The sequence below is a fragment of the Asterias rubens genome, chromosome 14 (assembly GCF_902459465.1).
Source record: "Asterias rubens chromosome 14, eAstRub1.3, whole genome shotgun sequence".
NCBI lineage: Eukaryota > Metazoa > Echinodermata > Asteroidea > Forcipulatida > Asteriidae > Asterias > Asterias rubens.
In genome coordinates, this window is record NC_047075.1 from 9,742,177 (window position 1) to 9,763,366 (window position 21,190).

Sequence of the window (21,190 nt, forward strand, 5' to 3'; positions counted from 1 at the left end):
CTAATCAGAAATTCAAGATGGCGCTGTCCGCGAAGGAACTTGCGAGTCTTTTGAAGTGAGTTTATTGCGTAGTTTTTATTGTATTTAATGTTCAAATTACATTTAATTGGTTATGGTTTTAAGAAATAAAGCAATACGTTGTTCGAATGGGCTTGAATTTAGTATAAGGCCAGCTGTTCATCACCCTTAATTTGTAGGTCAAATTATATTCGTTATGTCAGACTCGGCATCAGATGTTAAAGTTGCAATCGGTCAAATCCGCTCTGTTGAGTGTTGACTCTGGTATCCTATTCCTTGGCCCTAGCCCACCTTGTTGAGCTGTTACCGGCTCCGCTTTTAACATCGGTCTCATCACTGTCGCCATTACAGCCCACCTTTGATACATGCTAAAACGCTAAGTTTTCAAAGGTCGCAAAATGCGTGGTAGTTAAGTTTGATTGCAAATTTCTCCGATTTGAAAGAGTCCTATACTACTCCAACATACCTCATTTTATTCCTTACATTTGTGGAATTACTGTGACTCATAACAAGGCTTACTAAATGATGACTTTGTCCAGATGTGATGATTTGAAAATTGGTAAAAAAAGTGTATAAAAATTACATTTGACGAGACGTGTTCATAGGTGCCGCCATCTTTTAATGATTCTTTCTACATTTAAAACAGTAACTTTTTATTTTTTAATTCAGACAGAAATGGTTGTTTTTTTTGGATATATTGACATAATTTAGTTCATTCATTTATTAATTTTAAGCTACAATCCAACTGGAGCAACTTGTACTCAATACACAAATAATACATTCAAATTTAAGTTACTTAAAAACCTGGCTTGGATTACTAGTAAAAAATGCAAGGGTGGTAAACACGTCTCAACTTGCGCTACTCTACATCTTGAGGCATTATACATTGTACGCCTCTCTTAGGATTTTATGCATGGCGTCATAGTTCTTACCCAAAATGAGGCTATGGGCACAAGTCTTCCATCACTTGCAGTGGCTGCGCCCATTGCCTCGCATTGTGATGTACCTCAATGCATAAATATTAAGAGAGGCGTATGCTTCTCGACATATGAAGCCCATTAACATGTCAGCATGTAGGTGCTCTAATGGTTGGGTTCCTCCAAGGTGAAAGGGGGTATGTTCATCACCCTCATCCTACCCCACCCACCCTTTCCTCACCCACCATGCCCACAATTGTCAATCCTAGTAACCCCTAACACTACCCATACCCTAACCCTCACCCCCTCCCCCCCAAAAAAAAAAAATCCAGTCACCCTCATCGTCTCGTGGTTGTGGCTTCATGAAGCCTTATTTAACTTATCATTATAACATTTTGTATAATTTCATTACAGCTTGCTGGCAGAAGAGTTGGTCAGCAACAATTCCTTTGAGATTTTAGCAACCAACTTCCACCATGCGTTCAAGACACAGGATCATTACAAAGTTGGATCGGCTCTCGTAAGTTCCCATACTTAGTCATATAGGCTAGCGTTTTAAAGGAACACGTTGCCTAGGATCAGTCGAGTTGGTCTTTGGAAAGCGCTTGTAACCGTTTGTTATATAATGCATATGGGTAGAAAGATGTTGTAAAAGTAGAATACATTGATCCACACAAAATGCCTCAAAATTGCACGGTGACCTTTTACCTCGTTGACTAACACGGTCAGCCATTTATGGGAGTCAACTTTTTGACTCACATAAATGGCCGACCGTGTTAGTTCGCAAAGGAAAAGGAAAACCACGCAATTTCGAGGCAAATTTGTGTGGACCATTGTATTCTACATACTTTTAAAACATCTTTCCAACCATATTGATTTTATAACAAACGGTTACAAACGCTTTTTATAGACCAACTCGTCCAATCTAAGGCAACGTGTTCCTTTAAGGCACTGGACACTTTTGGTAATTGTCATAGACCAGTATCAAAACTTTGTAAACATTTTGTTTTTCCAGATGGATATTGAAGTTGCAAGAGAATAATGATGACAGAAAAACACCCTTTTAACACATCTATTTAAATCTGTGTGCCTTCAGGGTGCCTTTAAATCCTACATGAAGGCCTATTGAGAATACCTCTTTCTCAAAAGCTACATTATTTCAGAGGGAGCCGTTTCTCACAATGTTTTATACTTATCGACAGCTCCCCATCACTCGTTACCCAGTAAGTTTGTATGCTAGCAATTATTTTGAGTAAAATTACCAATGCCCACAGATTTATTTTAAACTTACAGGGTTTGAAGATAATGATAGTGGAAAGCTTCCCTTCAAATATTACTAACTAAGGTTGTGTAGTTTTTGAGAAATGAGTAAAACAAGTCACAAAATAATTTTGGTCTCATGAGACCAAAATTATTTTAGCCTGTAAATTAACTTTTACTCATTTCTCAATAACTACAGCACCTCAGTAATTAAAATTTCAAGGGAAGCTTTCTATTATCATAATCTCCAAACTGTGTAAGTCTAATGTAAATCTGTGGTCATTGTGTTTTTTGTTAGGAAAAAGTACATACCCTTTAAGGACACCGGACATGGTATATACATGTATGTAATTGAGGCACAGTATTCTCACTTGTTGGTGTACATTGTATCCCCAACAGCAAAATCTGTGAACGTTTTTATTCAACTAGTCACCAGTATAGCGTTCACAAATTTGCGTGCTTTCACATGCCTAGAAAAGCATTAAAGGCTTCAGACCTGAGAGTTTACCTCTTTTTCAAAAACTACGTTACTTCAGACAAGTCCGTTTCTCACAAAGTTCATGAAGTTTGATGTTTTTAACAGCTCTCTGTTGCTCATTTCCAAGACCACTTTTAAGGCCGAGTTATAGTCGGTCGCGCGATGGTCGGGCGTCAGAAATATTGATGCGCGATCATAAAAAGACACGTTTTTTAGGCCTCTGTCTTAGGATTACGCCCAAGATTTCCGTCGCATGACCATCGCGCGACCGCCTATAAACCGGCCTTTATGGTTACAATTCCCTTTTCTTTTCGTCGAAATTGCGAGATAATAATGAAAGAACAAAACACCCGTGTCACCCGAAGTTGTGTGCTTTGTGATGCTTGATTTTAAGACCTCAAATTCTAAACTTGAGGTCTTGAAATCAAATTCATGGAAAATTACTTCTTTCTTGAAAACTACGTCACTTCAGAGGGAGCTGTTTCTCACAATGTTTTATACTATCAACCTCTCCCCATTACTCGTCACCAAGAAAGGTTTTATGATGATAATTATTTTGAGTAATTACCAATAGTGTCCACTGCCCTTAAAGAAATAATGACGGGCCTCAACGCTATTCATACATTATTCAATTCAATTCAATTCAATTCAATTTGTATTGGTCCTACCATGGAGGAAATTCATTTAGAATACATGCAATAAAAACAAAATTAATAAAGCACAATCATATCATCTTTGGAATTAAAACTTAGTTTGCGACTATTTGAGGCGCGACTAGTCGACTAGTCGAGTAGTAAATATCACTGTTCACCCAGCCCAGGCCTACTACCCAAGGCTAGTCCTACATTTAAATTCAACTATGTTTGATGAGTAACTGATATTCTCTCGTTCTTTTTGCTCAGGTTCTCTTGTTACAGAATCCAGACTTGTTACCGTCCCCAGCCCAGCGCTTAGTAGCTCTGTTCTATCTGTGGGAGATGCATCGCAGTGACCCCATAGGAAACAATCCTTTTGCACCCGTATTCTCACATCTACTGGTAAGAGTTACTCTTTTGTGTTAATTTTTTAAACTGGTTGAAAGGCAAGGTATACATTAAAGGGACACACTGCCTTTGATCGGGCAAGTTGGTCTATGAAAAGCGTTTGAAACTATTTGTTGCAAAATGGATAATGGTAAGAAAGATATTTGAAAAGTAGAGTATAACGATCCACATCAATATGCCTCCAAATTGCATGGTTTTCTTTTACTTTGTGAATGGTCAGCCATTTGTTTGGAGTAAAACATTTGACTCCACAAAATAGGGTGCCGTGTTAGTTCAAGATGCAAAAGGAAAACTATGCCATTCCACGGCATACTTGTTTGGATCATTATATTCTACTTTTAACCTTATGGAAGTGTCGTGGCCGAGCGGTTAAGAGCACCGAATTCAAACTCTGGTGTTTCTGATCAGCAGAGTGTGGGTTCGAATCCCCAGCCGTGACACTGTGTCCTTGAGCAAGGCACTTAACCATTGCTTCGTTCTTGGGATGGGACGTAAAGCCGTTGGTCCCATGTGTTGTGTCACGCATGTAAAAGAACCCAGTGCGTTTATCGAAAAGAAAAGGGGTTCGCCCCGGTGTTCCTGGTTGTGGCTGCTTAATGCGCCGTAGCACCTTGGAAACCCTTTATAAGGTGCTAAATAATTGGGTCTCAGAATTCATCACTGCAATTACCTATCTTTCTGAAAGTTTGTATATACTCAGCGCCTTGAGTACCTTGCTTGGTAGATACGTGCGCTATATAAGACTTCGATATTAAATATTAAATTAAACCTTTAGGGAGAGGACTCGTGCTTGACAAACAATGCTCCGCACACCTTGTAGAAAAAACTACCAGGCGCTTTCATCTGACCCAGGGGTGTGATAAAGCATTCTATAAGAACCTAGTATTATTATTAGTTCATTCATCAGTTTTACTCGTATCACTTGTTTTCGTTTATTATAGGCTAACCCCGAAGATGACACGGCGAATAATCTGGTCCGAATGCCACCGATCGGTAAAGCAGAGCGGTACTTCTTGTCTCAGCTCGTATCGTCGACAGGGAGTCCACAAAGAGAGGTAATTAGACAGGTATGAAAACAAAACACCCTAGTAGTAGACACAAAACCTACCATGACTTTAGCCAAGTTCATACTTCCTGTCAATGCAAAAACGATACAAATTTTGATGCCAGATAACCGACCGTTCGCAGGAGTTGAACACAAGTCAACCAAAGAAATATATTTGTTGCGATTTTGTGACATCAACATTCATGTCACATTCGCATTTGCAGGAAGTATGAACTGGGGCCGATTTCACAAAGCAATTAAATTCATCGCAAGACAAATTTTCAGTATCACCATAGTGATTTGCATTGTGACATCACACTTTACTTAGCAACTACGATTGATTTGCAGTTACGATCAATCTTAGATCTTTGTGAAATCGGCCCCTGGGCTTTACTCTGTGCTTTCTGGTTATCTGGCCCCGTGAGCTTTCCATTTTTCATCGTCCATTTCTTGGGGTACCCTGGTCTATTTCTAAAGGTGACAGTTGTCTCCTTAAAGACATTGGACACTATTGGTAATTGTCAAAATCCAGTCTTCTCACTTGGTGTATCTCAGCATATGCATTAAATAACAAACCTGTGAAAATTTGAGCTGGATTGGTCATCGGAGTTGCGAGATAACTATGAAAGAAAAAACACCCTTGTCACACATTGTTGTGTGCGTTCAGATGCTTGATTTTGAGACCTCAAATTCTAAACTTGAGGTCTCGAAATCAAATTCGTGGAAAACTACTTCTTTCTCAAAAACTATGTCCCTTCAGAGGGAGCCGTTTCTCACAATGTTTTATGCTCAGCCTCTCCCCATTACTCGTTACCAAGTGAGATTTTATGCCGATAATTATTTTGAGTAATTACCAACCATGATTGCTTCGTAAAGTTGGAGAGGTAGTGCTCTCTACTCTACCAGCCAGGCTTCTGATTGATGATACCCAAGCCTACATCTGTATGGACTGTAAAGGGGGTCCCCCTGTTTCAGCCCCAGGAGAAGGTGGCAACGGCCCCTGGACAAATAGTTGATTGTAGCCCACACCTTGAAATGGCCTTTAGGCCTTGTGTGTCTAACGACTAGCATGCAAAACAAAACATTTAAATTAAAACAAACATATATATCAAATAAACTTCTCATGTATAGGTTTAATGGTAACCCACAGCAAACAACACCAAAAAGTTACAACACTACAGTAATACATTATGTCATTACACAGTGCACAGTAAAAGTTCACAAAAACGTCACCCTTGTGGCTTGCATGCTACACACACACGGACGGACGCACTGCACACGATCTATAAATAATCTGATCAAAGTAGAACCCTAAAACTCACAGTATATTCGTGACCCTTGGAAGAGCACATTTTATTTGAGTGGTAATTCTCTCTATTTTTATTGGGAGCATGGCTCTGGCCATGCTCCAAAAACCCATTTATCTGGGAGGGATAAGTTTATAGAGCTATCTGTGAGTATTATTTTGTGTCACTTATACCTGAGTATACTGTGGTTTTTAAACCTATACATGAGAAGTTTATTTGATATATTTTAGCTGTCATTGCAGGAGACTGAAGAAATGTGGGAGACGTGTGCCCATACACCGGTTAAAGGCAGTGGACACTGTTGGTAATTACTCAAAATAATTATTGGCATAAGACCTTTCTTGGTGACGAGTAATGGGGAGAGGTTGATGGTATACAACGTTGTGAGAAACAGCTCCCTCTGAAGTGCCATAGTTTTCTTGAGAAAGAAGTAATTTTCCACGAATTTGATTTCGATACCTCAAGTTTAGAACTTGAGGTCTCGAAATCAACCATCTGAACGCACACAACTTCGTGTGACAAGGGTGTTTTCTTCTTTCATTATTATCTCGCAACTTTGATGACCGATTGAGCTCAAATTTTCACAGGTTTGTTATTGTATGCATATGTTGAGATACACCAACTGTGAAGGCTAGTCTTTGACAATTACCAAAAGTGTCCACTGCCTTAAGAGATTTCAGTGAAGAGTAAGTCACTGCTCTATTTGGTTCTCCTGATAACAACAAAAATACTAGTTTCTTGTTAATATTTTCACTTTTAGCTCTTTAAGAAGGTCCCTCGTCAGATCGTCGTGATGGACCCAGGACCAAATCCGCCCCCGATTGACCTCAGCGGTCTACAGGTAGCACTGGCCGAGAGACAATCGGAGTTGCCCCTCCAGAGTCGAGCTGGTCTCTCTTGCATCATGAGTGACCCTGACCCAGATGTAGGGTAAGAAATAATAATAATATTTTCTACTTCGGACTCGGACAAGTTTGGTAATATTGTCAAAAACCAGTATGTGGGATCTACTCCTTTTACATAGCACCATGTAATGGTTTATAAGGTGATGTGGCACATTATGCAGCCAATCAAACTAGGAACTACGGGGCGAACACTCTTCTCTTTTCGAATAAGTGCGCTGGTTTATTTTACGTGCATTACACTACACACACGGGACCAACGACTTTGCGTCCCATCCGAAGGATGAAGCATTGATTGGTTAAGTGTCTTGCTTCAAAAGACACAAGTGTCGCGGCTGGGGTTTGGAACCCACACTCTGTTGATCAGAAGCACCAGAATTTGAATTTGGTGCTCTTAACCACTCATAACCACTCATTATTACCCCCTGGTCGTTGGCCCTAAATTCATTCCTTAAAGCCATTGGACCCTTTCGGTTCAGAAAAAAAAAAAAAAATTAACAGATTTACAAATAACTTACAGGGTTTACAGAAGGCAATGGTGAAAGACTTCTCTTGAAATATTATTCCATGAAATGCTTTACTTTTTGAGAAAACAGCAAAACAATATAAATTCTCGTTAACGAGAATTACGGATTTATTTTAAACACATGTCATGACACGGCGAAACGCGCGGAAACAAGGGTGGGTTTTTCCGTTGTTTTCTCCCGACTCCGATGACCGATTGAGCCTAAATTTTCACAGGTTTGTTATTTTATATCGAAGTTGTGATACACAAAGTGTGGGCCTTGGACAACACTGTTTACCGAAAGGGTCCAATGTCTTTAAGCAATCTCAGCTCCCTTGGGATATACATGTACAGCCTGCGCAACTAAGCTAAATCAATCACAAGAACCATCTCTGCCCTCACAGGTTCCCATTTACCCCTGGGTGGACAGTAAGCAATTATAGTTTAGTGTCTTACTCGGCCGGGACTCGAAACAACACACTGCTGAACAGAAACACCAGAGCTTGAGTTTGGTGCTCTTATCCGCTAAACCACGACAATCTCAAGCACCTAAGCATATAACCTTGCTTACTTGAAAATTCTTGCTTACAAAAACAGCTTACCAGACGACATTCAATAAAGTTTACGTTGTTGTGACCGGTGCCTAGCAAAGAGATTTTCTAGGCTGTATTTTTTTGCTAAACCGCTTTTGAAACTTGGCCCAGGTAAGCAGTAAAAGGGAGAGGTTGGTGTATATTGGTAAAACATTTTTTTTATTTATTTATATATATTTTTTTTTCATTAGCAATCTCTGCTTTTAAATGTTTAAAGGCAGTGGACACTACTAGTAGTTACTCAAAATAGTTATCAGCATAAACCCTTACTTAGTAACGAGCAATGGAGAGCTGATGATATTATAAAACATTGTGAGAAACAGCTCCCTCTAAAGTGGCATAGTTTTTGAGAAAGAAGTAATTTTCCGCGAATTTGTTTTTGAGACCTCAGATTTAGAACTTGAGGTCTCGAAATCAACCATATAAACGCACACAACTTCGTGTGACAAGGGTGTTTTTTTCTTTCATTATTATCTCGCAAGTTTGATGACCGATTGAGCACAAATTTCCACAGGTTTGTTATTTTATGCATATTATGTTGAGATGCACCAACTGTGAAGGCAAGTCTTTGACAATTACCAATATTGTCCACTGCCTTTAATGGGTGAATTCACCAATGAGGTATTTCTAAAAAAAGTTTATTTTGCACCAGGTCTGCCTACGATCCTGAGATGGCCTCTAGTGTGATGGAGAATCTGATGTGTGGAGTGAAGCCACCGATGGAAGCATGCTTCAGACCAGAGCTCATCAGGTTACCGCCGCCGCTTCATGTCTGTGAGGATGAGGTAAGTCATGGCCTAGCTCCGTTAATTTGGCACTTGTGTTTGTGTAGGGTGGGTTTGGTTCGGGCATATCTAAGCCACCGATGGAAGCATGCTTCAGACCAGAGCTTATTAGGTTACCGCCGCCGCTTCATGTCTGTGAGGATGAGGTAAGTCATGGCCTAGCTCCGTTAATTTGGCACTTGTGTTTGTGTAGGGTGGGTTTGGTTCGGGCATATCTAAGCCACCGATGGAAGCATGCTTCAGACCAGAGCTCATCAGGTTACCACTGCCGCTTCATGTCTGTGAGGATGAGGTAAGTCATGGCCTAGCCGTTAATTTGGCCCTAGTGTTTGTGTAGTGTGGGTTTGGTTCGGGCATATCTAAGCCACCGATGGAACAGAGCTCATCAGGTTACCACCGCCGCTTCATGTCTGTGAGGATGAGGTAAGTCATGGCCTAGCCGTTAATTTGGCACTGGTGTTTGTGTAGTGTGGGTTTGGTTCGGGCATATCTAAGCCACCGATGGAAGCATGCTTCAGACCAGAGCTCATCAGGTTACCACCGCCGCTTCATGTCTGTGAGGATGAGGTAAGTCATGGCCTAGCCGTTAATTTGGCACTGGTGTTTGTGTAGTGTGGGTTTGGTTCGGGCATATCTAAGCCACCGATGGGAGCAAGCTCAGACCAGAGCTCATCAGGTTACCGCCGCCACTTCATGTCTCTGAGGATGAGGTAAGTCATGGCCTAGCCGTTAATTTGGCACTGGTGTTTGTGTAGTGTGTGTGGGTTTGGTTCGGGCATATCTAAGCCACCGATGGAACAGAGCCCATCAGGTTACCACCGCCGCTTCATGTCTGTGAGGATGAGGTAAGTCATGGCCTAGCCGTTAATTTGGCACTGGTGTTTGTGTAGTGTGGGTTTGGTTCGGGCATATCTAAGCCACCGATAGAAGCAATCTTCAGACCAGAGCTCATCAGGTTACCACCGCCGCTTCATGTCTGTGAGGATGAGGTAAGTCATGGCCTAGCCGTTAATTTGGCACTGGTGTTTGTGTAGTGTGGGTTTGGTTCGGGCATATCTAAGCCACCGATGGAACAGAGCTCATCAGGTTACCACCGCCGCTTCATGTCTGTGAGGATGAGGTAAGTCATGGCCTAGCCGTTAATTTGGCACTGGTGTTTGTGTAGTGTGGGTTTGGTTCGGGCATATCTAAGCCACCGATGGAAGCAATCTTCAGACCAGAGCTAATTAGGTTGCCGCCGCTTCATGTCTGTGAGGAGGAGGTAGGTCAATGGTCTAGTGGTTAGGATAAGAACCGAATTTAAGCTCTAGATTTTTTGATCAGCAGAGTGTGGGTTCAAGTCTCAGGCGTCAAACCTGCTTCCTTAAAGACAGTGGACACTATTGGTAACTACTCAAAATAATGATTAATATAAAACCTTTCTTGGTGGCGACTAATGGGGAGAGATTGATGGTATAACACATTGTGAAACAGCTCCTTCTGAAGTGCCATAGTTTTTGAGAAAAAAAGTAATTTTCCTCGAATTTGATTTCAAGACCTCAAGTTGGGAATGTAAAGTTTGTATTTTACCTGTAGAAGTTTCAGATTCATTAGTCGACAAGTTTTTGATAGAAAAAAAGAGAAAAACACAGAGCAATGTTTTCATGAGAGTCGCGTAAATACCAGTACACATTGTACATTAAAGGAACACGTTGCCCTGGATCGGTCAAGTTGGTCTTCGAAAAGCGTTCTGTAACCGTTTGTTACACGTATAAAATGCATATGGGTATAATACAATTAGCTACACAAATATACCTCAAAATTGCGCGGTTTTCTTTTTACCTCGTCGACTAACACGGTCGGCAATTCATGGGAGTCAAATTTTGACTCCCATAAATGGCCGACCAAGCCCCGTATTAGTTCTTGCAATTTTGAGTGATACTTGTTTGGATCATTATATTCTACTTTTTAAACATCTTTCTAACCATATGCATTTTATAACAAACGAGTTCAAATGCTTTTAATAGACCAACTCGTCCGGTCCAAGGCAACGTGTTCCTTTAAAACAATTTTAGTCACCTGAGACAATAACTATTTTTGTGACATTGTTTTACTCATTTCTCAGCTTGTCTGGCTCAGCCCAATCTCGGCGGACTACAACCTCGCATGGGACGCAACGATGTGTGTAAATAACAGCGCAGGGATTGAGGTCAAACGACTGATGACCAAAGCTTTTAAGGATACCCTAATGCTACCCCAACAGCAACAGCTACTGAGTGAATTGGAGAAAGACCCTAAACTAGTCTATCATATCGGACTCACACCTCTTAAGGTAAGAAACAACTTTTTTTCTCCGATTGTGTTTCCCAATTGCAGATTATTCTTCCTTTGCGGAAGTAACTACTCCAGATTGTTGCAAAAAAATAGTTAATGGCCTGACGTTTCGACCTTAGCAGAGTCTTTCTCGAAGGCTAAATGACAACACAACAAACATGAACAGGTAACTAAGCGAAACATAAGCAGTGAAGTGGAAATACATGAATGGGGTTAGAAAGCATACAGAAAAAAGCAGGGGGCAAACAATGAATAGGAGGACAAAAAAGGGGGGGTGAAGGTGAAGGGAAGGGACTGGGATGGCTTGACCACACACAAGAGGATGGAAACACAAAGGACAACATCAAGGGTGGGGAGGTGTTGGCAATATCTCAAAATGCAGTACAACCGTTACGTACATGCTCTGCGCCTTTGGAACCATCTCCCTTCATCAAATTCGTTCCGCGGAGACACTTGCAGTTTTCAAGAAACATCTCAAAACTTTCCTGTTCAATGACTGATTGCTATGACTGTTTTCCATTATCAGTGCCATTATTTATTTGCTTACTGTATAGTTTATTGTAAAGCGCTGAGGTACCTCGTGTAAGAGATCTATATAAATGTCTCTTATGTTTATATTATTATTATTATTATTAAGGTTAGTTTCATGGTCTAGATTGACATATCTAAAACTTTATGGGATTAAAATAAACAGTGGGTTCCAATTTACCTAATGTTCAATGTATACAATCCATTTTAAAGCCATTGGACACTTTCTGAACAGAAAAAAAATTAAAAGTTCACACAGATTTACAAATAATTTACAGGGTTTACAGAAGGTAATAGTGAAAGACTTCTCTTGAAATATTATTCCATGAAATGCTTTACTTTTTGAGAAAACATTAAAACAATTATCTTTATTGGGAATTACGGATTTATTTTAAACACATGTCATGACACGGCGAAACATGCAGAAACAAGGATGGGTTTGCCTGTTATTTTATCCCGACTCCTATGACTGATTGAGTCTAAATTTTTACAGGTTTGTTATTTTGTATAAGTTGTGGTACACAAAGTGTAGGCCTTTGGACAATACTGTTATGTTGTGCGATTGCTTTAAAGGCAGTTGACACTATTGGTAGTTATTAGCATAAAACCTTACTTGCTAACGAGTAATGGGGAGAGGTTGATAGTATTAAACATTGTGAGAAACGGCTCCCTCTGAAGAGAGGTAATACTCAAGAAAGAAGTAACTTTCCACGAATTTGATTTCGAGACCTCAGAATTAGAATTTGAGGTCTCAAAATCAAGCATCTGATAGCACACAATTCTGTGTGCAAAGGGTGTTTTTTCCTTCATAGGTATCTCGCAACTTCGAAGACCAATCACGTCAAATTTTCACATTTTTGTTTTATTATGCATAATGTTGATATACACCAAGAGAGAAAACTGTTCTTTTGCAATTACCAATAGTGTCCAGTGTCTTTAAGGGGGTTGATAACGTTTGATTTTAGCCATGACATAAATGAAGATGTATGTAATATAATTTACCTCTAGAAGATTTAGCTTCATCAGTCTTCAAGTTCAAAAATTCAAAGTTCAAATGCTCAAATAATGTTCGTCTCCTGAGACGAAAATTATTTTTGGGACATTGTTTACTCATTTCTCAAAAACTGCAGCACCTCAGCTACGTGTAGTAATATTTTAAGGTAAGTTTTCTACCATAATTATCTTCAAACTGTAAATCTGTGGACATTGTGTCAAACCCACAGCCTTTAAAGGAAAGGTACACGTTTGGTAATTGTCAAAGACCAGTGTTCTCACTTGGTGTATCCCAACATAACCATAAAATAACAAGCCTGTGACAATTTAGACTCACTCAGATTTGGACTCACTCAATCGATCATCGAAGTTGCGAGAAAAGGAGGAAAGAAAAAACATCCTTTTGGGACGAATTTGTGTGCTCTCAGATAGGAACAAAAGACTTCTAGCTAGAAGTCTTTTATTATTTGAGTGAGGAATTACCTCTTTCTCAAAAACTACATTACTTCAGAGGGAGTCGGTTCCCACAATGTTTTATACTATCAACAGCTCTCCAAGGCTCGTTACCAAGTCAGTTTTTAAGTTAATGTGTGTGTTGAGTAATAACCAAACGTGATTCTTCCCTTTAATAAGGAAAACACATTTGGTATCTTGGTAACTATTTATTTATATCTTGAACGTTTCCAGCTCCCAGGCCTCGTTGAGCACAACCCGATCGTCGCAATTGAAGTCCTCCTGCGTCTGATCCAATCCAACCAGATCACTGAGTACTTCTCGGTCTTAGTCAACATGGAAATGTCTCTCCATTCAATGGAAGTCGTCAACAGACTCACAACGGTAAGTTACTTTGTCATAGCCGAGTGGATAAGAACACTGGACTCAAGCTGAGCTGTTTCTCATCAGCAGAGTGTGGGTTTGAGTCTCGGTCATAAAAACTGTGTCCTGAAGCAGAACCTTAGCCATTATTGCTGGGGCTGCCGGATGGGACGTAAAGCTGTAGGCTCTGTGAGTTGTGTATCATTCGAACAAGAACCCAGTGCACTTATCGTAAAGAGAATGGGTTCGTCCGAGTGTGTCTGGGGTCGATTTCACAAAGAGTTAGGACAAGTTACTTAGGATACGTCCTAGGTACGACTGCACAAAAGGGTTTAACGCTTCCTAACTTCAACGGCAACGATGACGTACCCGTCCTAAATTAGGATCGTCTTAGCAATGTGTTGTATGTAAGGTGCTGCTACTGAGTGAGTTCTTAATATGGTCTAAACATTTAGACTAGCTTACTCTAGTCGTCGTCTGTAGCAGAAAGTTTTTGGCCCAGCAGCTGATTTCACGAAACTTAACGCAACGGCGTTTGTCCACTTCCGCAACGTTGATAGCACCATAAATGTTCAGTAGGTGGCCTTTCGCAGTTGCTTATGGCCACTTGCGCCCAAAACACATTGCGGAAGCGGACTTACGTTGTTGCGTACAGTTTCGTGAAATCGGCTGCTAGGCAACAGTTGACTTGGCCTCTGTGTAATTTCAAGTTTGTCTTCTTTTATGTCAGGCTGTTGAACTACCCCAGGAGTTTGTGCATCTCTACATCTCAAATTGCATCACAACTTGCGAAACCATTAAGGATAAATACATGCAGAATAGACTCGTTCGATTGGTAAGTGAAGAAGGAAGATATAAGTAGGATTTGAAACTTTGCATGGTGGAAATACGATATAGAAAGGTTTGCGGTAACACCGTGTAATGACTATCTCTAATAAGTTGGGGTGGTTCTGAAAAGAACCGTTGGTTTCAACGTGACGTTTCGATCAGTATGCTCTGATCGTCTTCTGGAGAAAGAAATAAGGAAGATGTAATAATAACAATCACGTTTTATAACACACCTCTTGCTTTTTCTGTATTTCGCTTGGCTGAAACACAGTCGCGTGGGATGAACTAATATAGTCTAGTGATTGCGCGCGCGTGTTTTGCAGGAAAATAGTGCCCGGCTACATCACCCTCTCTTGACTTGAACCGTAAACAGCAACTACAAAACTTTTTGTTTTCTTTCCGATTTACGTTCTTATTTCACATTTAAAACCGAGCTGTGTTATAAAACACATATTGACAGGCATAATTCGGTAACTAGTGTACGCCTATTCCCCCTCGGGCCTGTGAGTGACCAGAAGAAGGGCATATTTCCCTCGGCCGAACCCTCTTCTGGTCACTCAAAGCCCCTCAGGGGAACAGAGGTACGCTAGTTACCTCATTGCCAGTTAATATGTGTATATTTTAAATGCTTTTCACATCCAAAGGGCATCTCAAAGCGCTTCTAACATCATCATTTCCCCTGGTCACTGGGCCTCAATTCATTCCTCAAACCATCTCAGCGTCCTGGGGAGTATACAGCCCGTGCCCAATATATGCGCTACTCGGCTAAACCAATCACAAGAACCATCTCGGCCCTCGCAGGTACCCATTTACCCCTGGGTGAAGAGAAGCAATTATAGTAAAGTATCTTGCTCGAAGACGTCAGTGTTATGACCGTGATTCGAACCCACACTCCAGTGACTTAACCACCAGGGGCCAATTTTATAGAGCTGCGAAATATAATAGATTACTTGACAAAATGACAAAGCATATATATATGTACAACTGGTTGAAACCACAGCAATTATATACAAGTGAATACATATATATAAAAACATTATAAATTGGAGGTACAATATTAAGAACCACAAAATGAATAAAACCTAAACGGGTAAACAGTGGTGAACCAGACCTCCAAATAGTTGACATCCTGCACACGAAAACAGTTGAAAACAAGCGCAAAACGTCAACCATTCAGAAGTCTGGTTGCCACTAGAAATCGAACTTCTTCTGAAGTTAGAAGTTAAACATCAACGACTTTTTGGTTTTTCTTCCCCGTAGGTGTGTGTCTTCCTACAGTCACTCATCAGAAATAAGATCATAAATGTAAAGGTATGTAAAGGTGTAGTAATAACGTGTTACTTGAAAAGTTGTTTTATATTCCAACTGGTGCTGTGAGATATGAGGGTTAAGGCCCGGTCCCACTGCAGCGATAACGAGAACGATAACGATGCAAAGAGAACGCATTACATTGGTTGAATGAGCGCGGGCGTATTCTGCGTGGAGCAATTCGACCAATAGAATGTGTTTTCTTTGCGTCATGATCGTTATTATTTGTTATCGCTGCAGTGGGACCGGGCCTTTACACCTGTTGGTGCTTACGATTAGCCTATACGGGTCGACCCGGTCTGCCCCCAGTTCGTTGGAATAGGTTTGATGTCATTCCAGGGGCTCACCCGTGTCAGCCCCCAGAGTCCCACTTGTGAAGTTGGTTACTTAGGGGGTGAGTGATCGTTTGATTAGCTCTTGTCAGTGGCTCACCTGAATGAGCACCGGGGGTCGATGCAGAGAAGCTTATTGAACGCACCCTGTAGGTATCTTCCCTTACTCTGTACAGAGAAACAAAGTCCTGTTTAGGCCACATAAAAATTAAAATAAAATGTTGATCTTCCCCTCGTTCAAACCCCCCCCCCCCCCCGACCCAATTTTTTATTTTATTTTGTAAATGTCTGGATATCTGTTTACACCCATTAATCATTAATTTTTGTTAAGCACTTCTGGACTATTGTGTGAAGTGCTAAATAAGTGCCGTTCATTATTATTTTAAAAAATCTACTTCATGTATATCGTTGCAGTTCCCGCTGTCAAAACGTAGGATTCGAACTGCTCTAGAATTGCAAGGGTCGTGGGTTTGAATCCCACTCAATTAATATGCCTGTGTGTTTTTTTTTACTGGACTCGTATCGGGGGAAAGTACTGAGTATACAGTGCTAACACACATTTGTGTACGGGTAAAAACCAAATAATATTCTTAAAGCCATTGGACACTTTCGGTAAACAGTATTGTCCAAAGGCCCACACTTTGTGTAACACAACTAATATAAAAAATAACAAACCTGTGAAAATTGAGGCTCAATCGGTCATCGGAGTCGGGAGAAAATAACGGGAAATCACACCCAATTGTTTTTGCACATTTCGCCGTGTCATGACATGTGTTTACTATAATTCCGTAGTTCTCGATGTCGAGAATTGATAATTGTTTTAATGTTTTCTCAAAAAGTAAGGCATTTCATGGAATAATATTTCAAGAGAAGTCTTTCACCATTACCTTCTGTAAACCCTGTAAGTTATTTGTAAATCTGTTAACATTTTTTTTTTTTTCTGTTCTGAAAGTGTATTATGGCTTTAATCTCGAAGCAAATTTAACGTCAATTATATAAAACATTAGTTATATTTTTTTTGTTTTCTTGCAGGATTTGTTTATAGAGATGCAAGCTTTCTGTATTGAGTTCAGTCACATCCGAGAAGCAGCTGGACTGTTCCGTCTCCTGAAGACGTTAGACAGTGAACAACAACAGACACAACCACAGCCGCAACAAAATCATAAGAAATAGACAAGATTGACTTTGACTTTCTTTTTAGCCAATGGTTTGGTGTCAAGTCCGAGCAGTCTAGAGACTCAAGTTCTGTTTGAGTTTAAATCCTGGCGTTGTCAGTTGCCGCACTTGTGTTATTGAGCAAGGTAATTGTACATAACTGCTCCTCCCCACCCAGGAGTACAAATAGGCAGTGGCGTGAGCAGCAACATATTTAATTTTGACTTCTGCCAATGGTAAGCCAATGTTGTGGATGAGCGGTCTAGGGACTCCTGTTCTGTAATTAAAAGAATGGAGGTTCGAATCCACCCGGTCAGTCGCGACACAAGTATCGACTTTGGTTTATTAGTCTTAGCCAATGGTTAGGTGTCGTGGCGAACCGATCTAAGGTCTGAAGTTCTGTTTGGGTTTGAATCCTGGCCTTGCCAGTTGTGACTGCGTGTCCTTGACCAAGGCACTGTATGCTTGGTGCGTCTTTCCACCCAGGAGTACATATAGGTACCGACGAGAGCAGCAGCAGACCCAAATAGTCGCAACAAAATCATAAAAAATAGTCAGTACTGACTTTGAATTACTTAGTCTTAGCCAATGATGGGATGTCGTGGCCAAGTGGACTAGGGCGATGGACTCAAGTTCTGTAATTTATAGGATGGGGTTCAAATCCTGGCATTGTCAGTTGCAACACTTTTGTTCTTGAGCAAAGCACTGTATGGTAATTGCTTCTCTCCACCCAGGAATACAAATGGTTACCAGTCAGAGCGGGGGAGTAACCTGGGATGGCCAGTCCATCCTGTCATGGGGGAGTAGAACTATTCTCAGTCGTGACCCAGTGATGAAAATGTGTGAGATATAGGTTCGATTCCTGGTGTGGTCAGACACAAGCACTTTTTCATAATTGCTTCTATCAACCCAGGAGTAGAAATGGCTACCGGCTCGAGCTGGGGAGTAACCAGCACTGGACGGCATACTGTCCAGGGGGAAAAGAGAAAAGAAACATTCAAAATACCTCAGACAGTTTCGCTGTTCCTATTGGTGGAGAGCGCGTCACGTGGGTGTATATAAACCTTTGTTTATGACCAGTAAAAAGTGTTGAAACATGGGCATGACGCGCGAGCTTGCACCCACGCTTATAAGACAGTTTCTTCATTCCTATTGGTCGAGAGCAACGGCCGAGACAGTTGTGCCACATCACACAATACGCGCACAGCATTCCCTTATAAGGAGCTGTTTACCCGAGGGCGACGGAGGGCCTTACTTTTTCATAGTTGAAAGAAATCATTGAACAATTAAAATGTTTGCATTTATTTTAATTTTTGACCAAAAGTGTTGATAGAATGGTTCCCAAATCCGTGCTTAGTGTACAGACATATGGACACACGTGTGAGAACTACGAAGAATAGATCCCAGACGCATGTCCGTATATCTGTACATGAAGCGCGGATTGGGTATCTTTTCTTTCCAGGACAAACGTGTGCAGATAGTTCTACACGTTTGTCCTGGGAAAAAAAAATACGCGCACGGTCGGGGGACAATCGGCATATTGGCATTAGCGGTAAAAGAGCGGTAGTTGAGAAAATTCACACTCAAAATTCACTTGATTTTTACTCAAAATCTGTGATACCTATCTGAACGATTCCAAGTGTAGTGCTATCTGCAACTTCTGAAGCATTAGATCGGTAAGTTTCATGATGCAGAACTTTGCAGATGGTTCTTCAAGGAAGCGAAAGGTTTTGATATCAGTGGTGCTGGGGCCAAGAATACGGAGTGGATTGGACTGATTTATGGGGCTAGGCAAACCCATGCCCTATGATCACACGGCCGTCGTCAGGTAAAACTAAGACATATCATGTGACGCGCTCTAAACCAATGAAAAGGCAGAATATTGGTAAGGGGTGTTATAATATAAAACCCCCGAACAAAGATATTGACAAAATAGGGACACCGCCAATATAGGGCTAGATAGCTCAGTCGGTAGAGCCCCGGCACGTTTCCGGAGGTCGTTGGTTCGAATCCCACTCTAGTCAATTCTTTGTTCAACCCCAAAAAAAATCAATATAAAACATTGTGCAAAACGGCTCCCTCTGAAGTAACGAAGTTTTCGAGATATATGTAAAATAAGTTTCCACAAATTTGATTTTGAGACCCAAGATTTAGAATTTGAGGTTTCGAAATCAAGCATCTGAAAACACACAACTTCATGCAACAAGGGTGTTTTCCTGTCATTATTATCTCGCAACCTCGACGACCGATTTTGCGAAAATTTTCACAGGTTTGTTGTTTAATGCATTTATGTTGAGAGACACCAGGTGAGAAAACTGGTCTTTGACAATTACCACAAGTGTCCAGTGTCTTAAAGTGCACTAGGTTATTTTACGTGCGTTACACAACACACGGGACCAACGGCGTATGTTATAGATTGAAAGATTAATACAATATTAATAATTGACGTTATGCTGAGAGTCTATGTTGCCCTAGGCCTTCTGGCCCGCCCAGCTGTTGTATGTACATAATTATTGTAAATAAACAAGGTTGAGAAATATGCCTGAAGTGTTGAGTCAATTTGTTCTGATTTTGGTTTGTCGAGAGTAATACTAAAATCTGCTCAGTCACAATTTAAGTAGGATTCGAAATTTTGCATGGTGGAAATACGATATGGAAAGGTTTGCGGTAACACCATGTAAGGACTATCTCTAATGGGTTGGCGTGGTTCTGAAAAGAACCGTTGGTTTCAACTCGACGTTTCGAACAGTAAAGCATGGTGTTACCGCAAACCTTTCCATACAGTCACAATTTTTACATTTGTTTATATTTTTTTTATCAGATCCGAATTTCTGATACGTGAGTAAAGAAGCTTTAGAAGATTGTGTGAATTGTGGGTAAGCAAGGTCGGCAGCCATATTAATGGCTGGTGATTAGTCGGTGATATTAAATATTTTCAGCAATTTTTGCAAAATTACACAAAAAAGTATTTATTTCTACAAGTACAAATATCAAACATTACATTATGGTTTGTTTTTGTTCTTTGTTTAATTTTCTTTCTCGAAATACAAATGCAACCAAGCAATAACTCTTATGTTTATTTTCAATTCTCAAGATATGTTTTTACAGGGATATGAATTTGAATTTGTGGTATTGAAATTTAATAACATGTTTATCAAAAATGGCCGGAAACACCAAATAACATTATAAAATGCTCAGACTAATTCATGCTTGCTCTAATTAAAGCCTTTGTGCAAATTAAACAAGTGTTCAGAGTCTCTATTTAGGCCTATATACCTTTACCAAAGTATAAAGTACTGTATTCCCCGTGCCATAGTATCATGTGTAAAAGTATGAATCAAAGGTTCATGAAGCCTTTTAAATGCATTCTATCTTGGGGGGACCCACCGTGGTGTAGTGGCAGGGCGTCGGTCTCCGAAGCCAATGGTCCCCGGTTCGAGCCCCGGCGGTGGCAGCCGGCCGCGAAATCTCGACCCACCCAACACTAGGGCTTAAAAATAAACTCGACGCAATTTAAGCATCGGGAGCAGTGGCCAAGAGGAGTTGGGTTCTGCGGTCTAATTCTCAGACAAAGATCATACAAACCTGGATTTATGTGTTTCATTACAAAGATCAACATTATTAGTTAAACTTGTGTGTGTTTTGTATGATCTTTATTTTAATAAATTACATACTAAATAATAACTTAAATTTCTGGGGGACCAGACACTAACTCGAATTTGTGTGATTTGTTTCTTCTTCAGGATACTTCTAGAAAATACAAAAAGACCAAACAATAACCCGGATTTATTTGTGTTTATTTACACACATTTATTGCTGTTCTACATTTACACATTATTTTATTTTTAACAAAACAAAAATCAATTATATATTTATAAATATATGAGTAGTTTCAGTAATACATAGTTACTTAGGAAATGAAAACAAAATGAAAGTTCACAATAATTTAGTAGCTTTAAGTAGGACAACGTTTAGGTTAAGGTGAAGCAGAGGCCTTTGTGCCTTAACCTGTTGACAGACAAACAACTGACAATACTGTACAGAGGACAGCACACGTATACACA

At 40.4% G+C, this 21,190-nt stretch overlaps 1 protein-coding gene across 2 annotated transcripts; it reads left to right on the top strand.

The window, feature by feature from the left end:
- The first annotated feature begins 12 nt into the window (after positions 1–12).
- Positions 13–18,936, top strand: LOC117299317 (CCR4-NOT transcription complex subunit 11-like). 2 transcript variants are annotated; one of them, XM_033782832.1, is made up of 11 exons: positions 13–55; positions 1,350–1,455; positions 3,576–3,710; positions 4,658–4,783; positions 6,829–6,998; positions 8,721–8,853; positions 10,958–11,164; positions 13,375–13,524; positions 14,234–14,338; positions 15,592–15,642; positions 17,004–18,936. In XM_033782832.1, the coding sequence occupies exons 1-11, from the start codon at positions 18–20 to the stop codon at positions 17,142–17,144; spliced, it is 1,362 nt and encodes a 453-aa protein (XP_033638723.1). In that variant the 5' UTR covers positions 13–17; the 3' UTR covers positions 17,145–18,936. The 2 variants fall into 2 exon arrangements, with proteins under 2 accessions (XP_033638723.1, XP_033638724.1); XM_033782833.1 differs by having other exon boundaries at positions 4,658–4,771.
- Positions 18,937–21,190: the final 2,254 nt, after the last annotated feature.

What these genes read in the sequence shown, in the direction of transcription:
- LOC117299317 (XM_033782832.1), top strand. Translation starts at nt 18, where the DNA reads ATGGCGCTGTCCGCGAAGGAACTTGCGAGTCTTTTGAA. An exon ending in GACCCTGACCCAGATGTAGG is followed by an intron (nt 6,999 to 8,720) that starts GTAAGAAATAAT and finishes ATTTTGCACCAG; the next exon opens with GTCTGCCTACGATCCTGAGA. An exon ending in ATAAGATCATAAATGTAAAG is followed by an intron (nt 15,643 to 17,003) that starts GTATGTAAAGGT and finishes GTTTTCTTGCAG; the next exon opens with GATTTGTTTATAGAGATGCA.